We start from the raw sequence: 11,786 nt of genomic DNA on the forward strand, positions 1-11,786 counted from the left end.
TTGTTTTAATTTCTGTTTCTTTGATTATTAGGGAGGTTCAACATGTTTCACGTTTACTGGTCATTTCTTTTTTTTACATATTTTCTATTTATACCCCTTAATTTTTCTATTAGCTTATCTTATTCCTTTGTAGAAGCTTTAAGCTTTTTATACATGGATTAGACACCCTTTATCTTTTACATTGGCTGTAAACACATTTTGGCTTCCTGGGTAGCTCAAAAGGTAAAGAATCTGCCTGTAATGCAGGAAACATGGGTGTGATCTCTGGGTTGGGAAGATCTCCTGGAGAAGGGCATGGCAACTGACTCCAGTATTCTTGCCTGGAGAATTCCATGGACAGAGTCTGGCAGGTTACAGTCCATGGGGTTGCAGAGTTGGACAGGACTGAGGGACTAACACTTTCACTTTCATAAACACTTTATCCTTGTTGGCCATTTATCTTTTAAAGTTTAATTACGTTTTACCAGAGATTTACAATTTTTATGTAGTCAAGTATAACAATCTTTCCCTCTATGACTTCTACCTTTGGTGTCATGCTTACAAAGGTCCTTCCTATCCTAATAGCTAAAATATAATCTTCTAAATTTTTCTACATTTTTTATGATTTTGTTTTATTTGTATCTTCATTTACTTACAACTTAACCTTCAAAACATATGTAAGTTAGTTTTCTGAATGGTATATGATAGGAAGCTATAAAGTTAGATGAAGTTACAGATTGGTGAAAAAAGAACAAATGCACCTAGCTTTCATAAACTCCTGAGGTAATTTATCATGAATGGATACAAGAGAAGCAACCTGAAATGTCACCTCAATATATTTTTGGATTCTATTTAGTTCATTAATCTATTTCTTCCTGGGCTAGCTAGTACAATATAGTTTATTTAAATATATGTTTAGAGAAAATTCACATTAGAAGGTAAGCTTCACAAGGGCAAAACTCATACCATTCTTGGTGGCTGCCTTCTTATCTCTTTGATTCACTGGTATATTCCCAGAGGACAGACTGGTACTTGGTGGGTGGTAGGTACTTAATATCTTAGTATTTATGTAGATTGAAAGAATTAATAAACACACAAATCTTGGGTATTCCAAAACTTCAGTTTCTTGAGATTCCTACTTTTACCCTTGTTATATGATGGAAACTTTTGATTTCTGCTGTAAAGCCTTTTTAAAAGTAAGACAGGCTTATAACACTGTTCTTGATCTCTGGTTAACATAGTAAAACATTACTGAAACATTACCGTCATCACCAAACAAGCACACGGCTCTATGACAAAGGTAAGGATCACCAAGATTTTATATAGGACAGATTCCCGGCTCACATTCAGATTAGGAAAGAAAAGTGTCCACATACTCATACATATACATATGTAAAATAAAATATTCTATAAAATATTTAAATGCCAAATACATAATATAGATAAGGATGAAAAACATATAGAGTCCGAAGACTGGGCTTCCATGAACAAGCTTTCTAACCTGTAAACAAAATAATAATTCCTACCTCTTAGAATAATTTAAAATTTGGAAAAGAAGGCAGCCACCAAAGATGGCCCTAAAATGTTACATAACAGTCAAATCTGAGAAATAATAACCATTCAGAGAGCTTTTACTTTATGACATTGTTTTAAATGCTTTCTTGTACTACCTCATTTAATCCTCTGAAAAAGTGTAAGTTATAAGGACCATTATTTTTTTTCCCAAAATTTTACTGATGAGCATACCTAACTTTGGTTCACACAAGTCACTCTGTGGAGTATGAAACTGGGGTTCAAACCCAAAGATTCTGGCTCCAGAACCTGAGTGCTTAACTACCACAGGAAACAGTCTTAGTACACTTTAAAAGAGCAGAATTTAGACAAGCAGATAGGCTAAGGCTGCCACGTTCACGTTCTTGCCTGGAAGAATACATGACAATTTGGAGAAGGTAGCAGTTAAGAAAAGGAGCTTTCAATCACCTTGAAAAGCCACCGCTGCTACGGCAACCATTCATGAACTTTCTCTTGGGTGCTTCTCTAATACAGCACATCTGTCATCTTTACTCTTAGAGTCATCAACTTTTTAGACGGAAAAAAACAAAAGACATTATTTTTCAATAATTAATGCTATTACCCAGTTGCCAGAGCAAAAGCTCTCTGGCCTTGATCTTCTGGGAATCTCTTTTTCCAGGCCGTGCCCTTAACGCCAAGGATCTCTGTGAAGAAAACAAATGAAGACAGCAACCCAATGCAACCTAGCTGCAACTGATCCTAAATACCGGCAGTTCCTAACTCTGAATCTTTATCCCCGCTTCTTAACACCCTCCCCTCAACCCCTCCCCCATCCCGGCACTAATACCACCTGGAACTTTCTTAGGAACATAAGGCGAAATAACTGCTGAGGTAACAGCGTTGCCCCCAGTCAGGTCCACGGACTGCGCTCTAAGGCCACGGGCTCCTTTACTCCGGATTCTAGACCCGGCTTTGGCGCTACCAGGCCTCAGACAAGACATCAGGCCTCGCGCCCACGCTCCGGCCCTCCCCCTCCTGTTTCCACACCACATCTCCTCAAAAAGGCCGGTTCTCCCTCTAATAGCTCCTAAAAGCCCGGTCACTTGGTCCAGAAGCCTGTGATCCTGCCCTCTGGGTATCCCGGGGCCGCCTCCTTCCCCAGGCGCCACTTCAAGTCGGCTACCTCATTCCCGCCTCGCGTCGCTCCACCAGAAAACTCGACTCCCAGGCTGTACCTCAGAAGCGCGGCCTCCCGAGCGCTGCGTGCGTCGCAACGCGTGAAGTTGGCGCAGGGACCAGGAGCCTCGCGGCCAAGGGGCGGGGCGCCCTTCTCCAGGAAGCCAATCAGCGCCCAGTGGGACGGCGCTCGGCTGGCGCGGGGCAGAGTCTGTGGTGGCTGCTCTAGCAGCAGCAAGCGCAGCTGGTTCGAACAGGCTGAGGTGGCAACTGGTAGTCGGCGCTAGCGGCAGAGGCAAAGTCAGAGCCGCAGGAGAAGGATGAATGGAGCAGCTGGACCTTCGCATATTGACAGCCGCGAGCGAGTTCTCAAGTTAGGGGGCAGTTTTGAGAAGCAGCCTCGCTGCGCCTTCCACACTGTGCGCTGTGAGTGAGGACGCCCGAGGGGAAAGGGAGGAGTTCTGGTTTTGGGGGTGCAGAAGCACAACCCTCTCCAAGTCGTGTTCGAACAGATCCTCTTATTCTGTGGGAGAATGGGGTGCCCTGCGCGACCCGCTGCTTTAGCCGGAAAGTGCTAGGGAGTTGGTGGAAGCAGGCGGATGGAAGCCGCAGGTGTGGGTAATTCTGAGTGGAGTGATTTAAGGGAGACTAGCAGGGCTTCCCTGGTGGCTGAGACTGTAAGGAATCGGCCTGCAAAGCGGGAGACCTGGGTTCCATCCCTAGGTTGGGAAGATCCCTGGAGGAGGAAATGGCAACCCACTCCAGTATTCTTGCCTGGAAAATCCCTATGGACAGAGAAGCCTGGCAGACTACAGTCCATGGAGTCGCAGAGTTGGACACGACTGAGCGACTACGCACGACAGCAGATAGAAAGGGACGCTATGTGGGATAGGTCTGCAGAGGCGACTATGGATGGAGTCAGAGCTGACTGGTGGCCGATTCAGAGGTGGAAAGGAAGGTACAGTTGACCCTTGAACCACGTAGGGGTTAGGGGTGTCGATCTCGCGCAGTGGAAAATCCACTTATTGCTGTCTGTGCCTCAGAAACGAGGGAGTCGATACACGACTCACCCGAGGTCCAGAAGCGGAAACCGTTGGGTAGAATCAGACTCAGACTCTAGTGTTTTGATTCCATGTGTGTGACCTCTAATGGAACACATACTTCTCCCATTCTTCATTAATTTAAAGATCTGTAAGATGAAAATACAGGTACTCTATTTAGTGGGGAAAAATTCAGCATGTAAGTGGACCTGTGAATCTCAGCCCCGTGCGTGTTACTCAAGGAACAACTGTAGTAAGGTAACAAGTGGATGGGGGGCAAAGGGAAATGGAAAGGAGAATGCCTTTAGGTTGGTAGGGAAATATTCTTTCCTGTCTTCAGTTTTGGTGTCTCTGACTGATGGGGGTTCTTATTTAGTATATTTCTGGGGAAAGGTTTTTGGATCATTCTAATATCTGTATCTGTTTTGGACCCCTGATTTCATTGAGTCATTTATCAAATACTGATGATCACAGTATTGAAGGGTGCACTATTAATTTATTAGAAAGCTCTTTTGTCCTCTGGAACTACTTTTGATACATTTTCCTCTTTTATGTTGTTGAGATAGGAAATAAAACTCTTTTGCTTTAATAGTTGGATGGTGTAGATTCCAGGAAGGAAATTATAATATATTATGATTTGGTATGTAAAACATTCATTCTTTGCATAATAACCCTCATAGAATTATAGAGTGGGAAGGAAACTTTGAGATCATTGAGTCATAACCTCTTATTTTTCTGTGGCAAAATTGTAAAGTAGGTATTTTTTTCACTTCCTCTTACTACAGTATCCTTCCTTAGTGTCTCATCATTCCACCCTTCTCAGTCATTCTGTCGTAAGACTGTTTTAGAGATCTTTATAGTTTTTGCTCTGAAGTGTTTCATGCTTTGTTAAAACTCACATTCTCCTTAGGTTTGCTTAGTTGTACACAATCTGATTATCGTAACTCACAGTGAAGATATCAAGAGCCTACAGGTTTAACTCTCCAAGGATATATTTTTACATTTTATGAAAGGGTTTTATTAAGCAAAATTAATATCCAGTTGATAGAATAAATGGGGGAATATTTGCAAACAGATCTTCAACACTGACCCTTCTTTACCACATTTTGTCTAGAGAGAGCTAGTGCTGGCTGTGCAGTTTCTCTCCTTCAGTTCCATTTTCCAAAAGTCTGGTAGAGTTTTATCTGGTTTCTCCACGCCTTTCTCTCAAATAATATCTTCCTTCTCCTTTCCTCTTCTTTCTCAGGTTTCCAGTCATCATAGTATTAATTTTTAAAATTATGTTTTAAGATTATACAAATTTGCTGAAGACTTGATTTTCATGACACTTGGGTATATCTTTTTAAGGGCATAAAACCCAAATTAAGTGAAAAAGAAATAGACTTCGAAAAGTGCTTTGCATATGCCTTAAAGTCTTTTGTTTATAAAAGTTCTCAGGATGCTGGAATTGTGTCTTCAGAATCAGGTATTGGATGATCCAGTTACAAGAATGAAAATAAACAGAACAGCAATGGTAGTAACCACAATAAACCGAGGTGTTTGAATATACTTTTAATCCTGTGGAAGACATTAGAAAGGTGTTCATCCCTTAGTTTTTTTCTTGTTGAAGCAGACAGAACCTTTCTAGATTTATTAAAATAAAACTAGTCATTATCCTTGAGGACTGGTTCATTTCCCATGTGATTCTTACCCCATTAAAGATTCAGAGTAAGTGATGAAAACTATAGACTTTCTTACAGGCAAGTGGACATCATTTGTTTATTTTAAAAGAGTATGCATTTTCTTTCTAGAAAACAAAAATGTTTCTTATTTTTAATTATCACTACTATGCATAAAGATATTTTTTTCTGAAGGAGATTGATGGAGAACTGTTTCTATTTTTAAAAAAATATATTCATGTTTAGGCTCAGTAATGAAGTAGAACAGAAATACACACATAATATATTAATTTCAACTTTTCTATTAACTATGTAATTTAGAAAATTCACTTTAAATTGCTGAGCTTATCTTATCTATAGAATGAAGCAATAAATTCAGCATTCTCTAATTTTTTTATTATAATTATGAAATATTCTTAAATTGATAGATATGTGAAAAATACTGAAAAATATTTTCAGTATCCAGTTTTACATAATGCTCAAAGCTTTCATTTATCCCCTAAATGTAAATATCTTTATAATCTTCTAAGGATTTTAACAGGTAAGGTTGTGAAATACATATTAAAAGTATCATAATTTTTAAGAATATATATTAGCATTTTTTAAAAAATAAAAGTTTTTATTTATTTAAAAGGTTTTTATTGAAACAAAGCTGATATATGTTAGTTTCAGGTGTCCTATATAATGACTTTATATTTGCATACATTATGAAATGATCACCACCATAAATCTAGTAACCATTTGTCCCCATACAAAGTTATAATAATATTATTGACCATGTTCCTTATGCTGTGTATTATATCCTCAAAACTTGTTATATCCTCAATACTTGTTTATTATGTAACTGGAGGTTTGTACCTCTTAATCCCCTTCTGGGTGGGCCTAATTTATAACAAACACTCAAATCAGTGTGACTTGGAAGAAAGTCAGTCAGTTCAGTCGCTCAGTCATGTCCGACTCTTTGTGATCCCATGAATCTCAGCACACCAGGCCTCCCTGTCCATCACCAACTCCCGGAGTTTACCCAAACTCATGTCCATCAAATCGGTGATGCCATCCAGCCATCTCATCCTCTGTCGTCCCCTTCTCCTCCGGCCCACAATCCCTCCCAGCATCAGGGTCTTTTCCAGTGAGTCGACTCTTCACATGAGGTGGCCAAAGTATTGGAGTTTCAGCTTCAGCATCAGTCCTTCCAATGAACACCCAGGACTGATGTCCTTTAGGATGGTTGGATCTCCTTGCAGTCCAAGGTACTCTCAAGAGTCTTCTCCAAGACCACAGTTCAAAAGCATCAATTCTTCAGCGCTTGGCTTTCTTCACAGTCCAACTCTCACATGCATACACAACCACTGGAAAAACCATAACCTTGATTAAACAGACTTTTGTTGGCAAAGTATCTGTTTTTAGGTAATTGAGTAATTATGCCTATTCAATACACTTAGGTTTTGGAAAAACCTGGATGTGAATTCTGACCTTCACCACCTATGTATGTAATATAACTTTGGAACATTCTCTGAGTTTTCAGTCTCAGTTTTTTAGATGTAAAATGATAGTAATAGCATTTACATTTCAGAATTTCAGAATTAAATAAGATAGTATAAACAACCTAGCATGGTGTTTGGTACATGGTAGAGTATAAATAGTAGTCACCGTTATTCTCGAAGGTTATATTCAAATGTGTATGAGGAGTGCCAGTAAATGTAATTTATTTAGACTTTCAGAAAGCATTTATCAGGGCTTGGCAGTAAAACCTATCAAAAGATAGCTGGCATGTGGTAGGGAAGATGTGGGGTGCTCTGTAAATGATAAACCAAATGCTTAACTGCAGATGCCTCACTGGGTAGAAGCGTTTAAGTAATAGGACTCCCTAGAACAAGTGCTGAATTTGGGCTAGCACTAGTTTTGCAATTTATATCCAGATAAGTGAATAAAGATTGAAATTCCTAAGTTTGTAAATGACACCATTTTTTGCTGTCGTAAAATGATGAGCTCATGGACAGTGACTGCAGGAAGACTGTGAGGCACCAAGTGGAGCCATTCCTAAAAAAGTGGTTGTTAAGCTTTGGTGTGAGAAAATATTAGAGAGTACAGTAATGAACATGCGATTGAAATTATATTCACAGTAATGTTCTTCTGATTAGTGTAGTATAACGGAAAGGGTATGTATTTTGGAGTTAGTTGAATTAGTTCAACTCTCAGGAAATAAATTTATGATACTAATTGTGGGCTCCTTTGTGAAGATACTGACATTGTGTGATGCTACAGCCAAAACAGTCAAAAAGTAACAGAAAAGTATTGAAAACAAAACAGGAAATGGTTTTCTACTCTTAATGTGGTGTAAGTAATTGTGTTGTAAACTTGAAGAAAATAATACAGGTGAAGGAAATCCAGAGAAAATAAACAAACGATAAAATTAGTAGTGGGGTTTCCAAACCAAGAAAAACTGAAAGAAATAAACTTCTTAGTCTGGAATCATAGCAACTTAAACATTAGAAAGCATATGCAAAGTATGACATGAGATTATTCAATAAATTCTGTAATTTTAGAGCTCTATTTTACCCCTTGAAACACAAAAGTTGCATACTTTAAAAGAAATTTATTGTGTGAGGTAAATAAAAGATAATACTACTTAATATAAACAAGTAAAAAGTGGAATTTATTAATTCCAACAGTAATCATTAGAAATGTAGATTCAGAATAGTTCAGAATAGTGTTGATAGACTTATTGATTATAAATTCCAGCTTATCATTAAGCAAAGCTACAGGTGTGTTGAGTACATTTCTGTATGTTATGTGTATCTCATATACTATAGGCATTTATTCATAGACTTTTAAGGGCTTGTGAATCCCCTGAAATTATATAGTATTTGATATGTTTTTTTCATAAATGCATTTTTATGCAAACAGGATCTATAGCTGGTCTATAATTTTCATCAGATTCCCAAAGGGACTTACGACTATTGCTCATCTCCTATCACCAACCCCGAGACACACACATATATACAAAAGTTCAGAGCTGTGGATCTAAAGCAAAGAAGATAGAAGGGTAGAGTATAATATAGAACGGTGTGGTCACTCACCTAGAGCTAGACATCCTGGAGTGTGAAGTCAAGTGGACTTAGAAAGCATTACTACAAACAAAGTTAGTGGAGGTGATGGAATTCCAGCTGAGCTATTTCAAATCCTAAATGATGATGTTATTAAAGTGCTGCACTCAATATGCCAGGAAATTTGGAAAACTCAGCAGTGGCCACAGGACTGGAAAAGGTCAGTTTTCATTCCAGTCCCAAAGAAGGGCAATGCCAAAGAATATTCAAACTACCATACAATTGCACTTATTTCACATACTAGTAAGAATATGCTCAAAATCCTTCAATCTAGTCTTCAGCAGTACATGAACTGAGAACTTCCAGATGTACAAGCTAGATTTAGAAAAGGAAGAAGAGCTAACATTTGTTGGATCATAGAGAAAACAAGGGAATTTCAGAAAAACATCTGCTTCTTTGATTATGCTAAAGCCTTTGACTGTGTGGATCACAGCAAACTGGAAAATTCTTAAAGAGATCAGAATACCAAACCACCTTATCTCTCTCTTGAGAAACCTGTATGCAGGTCAAGAAGCAACAGTTAGAACCAGACATGGAATAACTAATTGGTTGTAAATTGAGAAAGGAATACATCAAGGCTGTATATTGTCACCCTGCTTATTTAACTTATATACAGAGTACATCATGCAAAATGCCAGACTGGGCCAGATTCATAGCCCTTAAAAGCCTATGAATAAATGCCAGACTAATGGCAGAAACTGAAGAGAAACTGAAGAGTCTATTGAGGGTAAAAGAGGAAAGTGTAAAAGCTGGCTTGAGACTCAACATTTAAAAAAAAATTAAGATCATGGCATCTGGTTTTATCACTTCATGGCAAATAGAAGAGGAAAAAGTGAAAACAGTGACAGATTTTATTTTCTTGGGCTCCCAAATCACTACAGATGGTAACTGCAGCCATGAAATTAAAAGACACTTGCTCTGTGGAAGGAAAACTGCCAAACCTAGATAGAGTATTAAAAAGAAGAGACATAACTTTGCCCCAAAAGTCCATATTGTCAAAGCTATGGTTTTTCCAGTAGTCATGTATGCATGTGAGTGTTGGATAATAAGGAAGGCTGAGCACTGAAAAATGGATGCTTTTGAATTGTGGTGCCAGAGAAGACTCTTGAGACTCTTTTGGATTGCCAAGAAGATCAAACCAGTCAATCCTAAAAGAAATCAACCCTGAATGTTCACTGGAAAACTGATGCTGAAGGTGAAAGTCCAATACTTAAACTTGATTCAAACAGCCACCTGATGCTGAGAAAGATGGAATGCAAAAGGAGAAGGGGGAGACAGAGGACAGATAATTACATAGCATCACCAACTCAGTGGTTATGAATCTGAGCAAGTTCTAGGAGACAGCAGGGGACAGAAGGGCCTGGCGTGCTGCGTGCTGCAGGGGTCACAAAAAGTTGAACACAACTTAGCGACTGAACAAGAATAGTGGCTTAAGATCCTGAGTTATCTTTTACTGGCTTCATTACTTAGAGGAGTTCACCATCAGTAAAATTTGGGTGAGAATATTAAAATCAAAATGTTGTTGTGAAGATCGAAAGTAATGATATAAAGAAAAAGAATCAGTTTTTAAACACTAAAATAGAGATTATAGATTTATAGCCTACTGGCAGATTTTGACTTTACAGATGTTTTGTTTGACCCCCACAGATGTTGTTTTAACATGAATTAGTTGTAAATCCTAAAAATCAAGATCCTTTATACAAAAATATGGATTACGAATGCCAAGTTGGTTTATTTCTCTTCCTTGGTTTTTATCTCATCACAACAAAAATTGGAAACAAGGGACTAAACCCCATTCCAGACACACCCAGGAGAGCTCACAGATATGCTACAAAAATAACCACAGAGACTATTCCAACTCCTGCACACAGCACCCTTGGCACATAGTGGATACAAACTAACCACAGGCACATCTCCAAGTAACCTTAGGCAGCTAGGAGCCCTTTAAGGGTTCGTAAATATTCTACACATACATATATCTGATCATAACAGATGAAATTGTGAGAAGACATACACAACAGAGTCTGTTGTTACATAACTTGCAGTTGCCAGTTGGCCTTGAGTGTATGCCCATTTGTATTTCCTTTCCTTGACTGGTGGTAGGTACAAGCCCTATTTTGCACTGGGCACAACCAAAAGGAGGAGACAGGAAATATAAAAAGAGGAAGCCAACAGGGATGAGGAAGACAGCCGCTTTGGGATCAGCCTGCTCCCATGTCTTGGGAGTGTCTGTCTAATAGAAAATCTGTCTGTTTGAGTGGAACTGAGCTGTAACTTGTCTGTTGTTTTAAACCCTTTAGTCCATTGTTCCACATTTTTGTTTTAGAGGTCAGCTTGCATCCTTTTTGGATAGGCCACCCCTCATTGCTCGTGCCCAACTTCGTACCTAACACCAGCTTCTCTTTTGAAAAAATCAGAAGATGACAACAGTGAAGGAATTCTATATCAGAATTATTATCAAACATTGATGTATACTGATGTGAATTAGTTTTAAGTGATTTTCATATCTTAGTTTTTTAAACTTATTTATTTTTAATTGAAGGATAACTGCTTTACAATGTTGTGTTGGTTTCTGCCATACATCAACATGAACCAGCCATAGGTATACATATGTCTCCTCCCTCTTGAACCTCTCTCCTACCTCCCATCCCATCTCAACCCTCTAGGTTGTCACAAAGCACCGGGTTTGAGTTCTCTGCCTCATACAGCAAATTCCCACTGGCTATCTGTTTTACATATGGTAATATATATGTTTCCATGCTCCTCTCCCAATTTGTCCAGCCCTCTCCTTCCCCCACTTTGTCCACAAGTCTGTTCTCCGTGTCTGTGTCTCTGTTGCCACTGTGCAAATAGGTTCATCAGCATCACTTTTCTAGATTCCATGTATATGTGTTAGTATACAATATTTGTTTTTCTCTTTTTGACTTATTTCACTCTGTATAACAGGCTCTAGGTTCATCTACCTCATTAGAACTGACTCAAATCTCAAATGCATTCCTTTTTATGGCTAAGTAAATTCCCGTGTGTGTGTGTGTATGTGTGTATGTGTATATATATATATATATCTATCACAGTCCATTCATCTGTCCATGGACATCTAGGTTCCTTCCATGTCCTAGCTATTGTAAATAGCGCTGCAGTGAACACTGCTGCTGCTGCTAGTCGCTTCAGTCGTGTCCGACTCTATGTGATCCTATAGACGGCAGCCCACCAGGCTCCCCTGTCCCTGGGATTCTCAAGGCAAGAACACTGGAGTGGGTTGCCATTTCCTTCTCCAGTGTATGAAAGTGAAAAGTGAAAGTGAAAAGTGAAAG

General features: G+C 38.9%; 2 protein-coding genes across 4 annotated transcripts in view; one reads left to right on the forward strand and one right to left on the reverse strand.

Moving 5' to 3' along the window:
- The window catches only part of IQCB1 (IQ motif containing B1), a 45,869-nt gene extending 43,085 nt beyond the window's left edge, over positions 1-2,784 (reverse strand). For 2 of the 3 annotated variants that reach the window (XM_010845409.1, XM_010845411.1), the window contains exons 1-2: positions 2,675-2,784; positions 2,114-2,195 (exon numbers count right to left, since the gene is read on the reverse strand). The gene's annotated coding sequence lies outside the window, so the exon portion shown is untranslated. Of the gene's footprint in view, positions 1-1,959; positions 2,059-2,113; positions 2,196-2,674 lie in introns of all 3 variants that reach the window. The other variant, XM_010845410.1, reaches the window with a different exon arrangement.
- Positions 2,785-2,855: 71 nt separating this feature from the next.
- The window catches only part of EAF2 (ELL associated factor 2), a 57,088-nt gene continuing 48,157 nt past the window's right edge, over positions 2,856-11,786 (forward strand). The window contains exon 1 of the mRNA XM_010845412.1: positions 2,856-3,093. Coding sequence (XP_010843714.1) covers positions 2,988-3,093 — 106 coding nt within the window. The 5' untranslated portion in view covers positions 2,856-2,987. The remainder of the gene's footprint in view (positions 3,094-11,786) is intronic.

Source organism: Bison bison, unplaced genomic scaffold (genome assembly GCF_000754665.1).
Source record: "Bison bison bison isolate TAMUID 2011002044 unplaced genomic scaffold, Bison_UMD1.0 scf7180017864215, whole genome shotgun sequence".
NCBI lineage: Eukaryota > Metazoa > Chordata > Mammalia > Artiodactyla > Bovidae > Bison > Bison bison.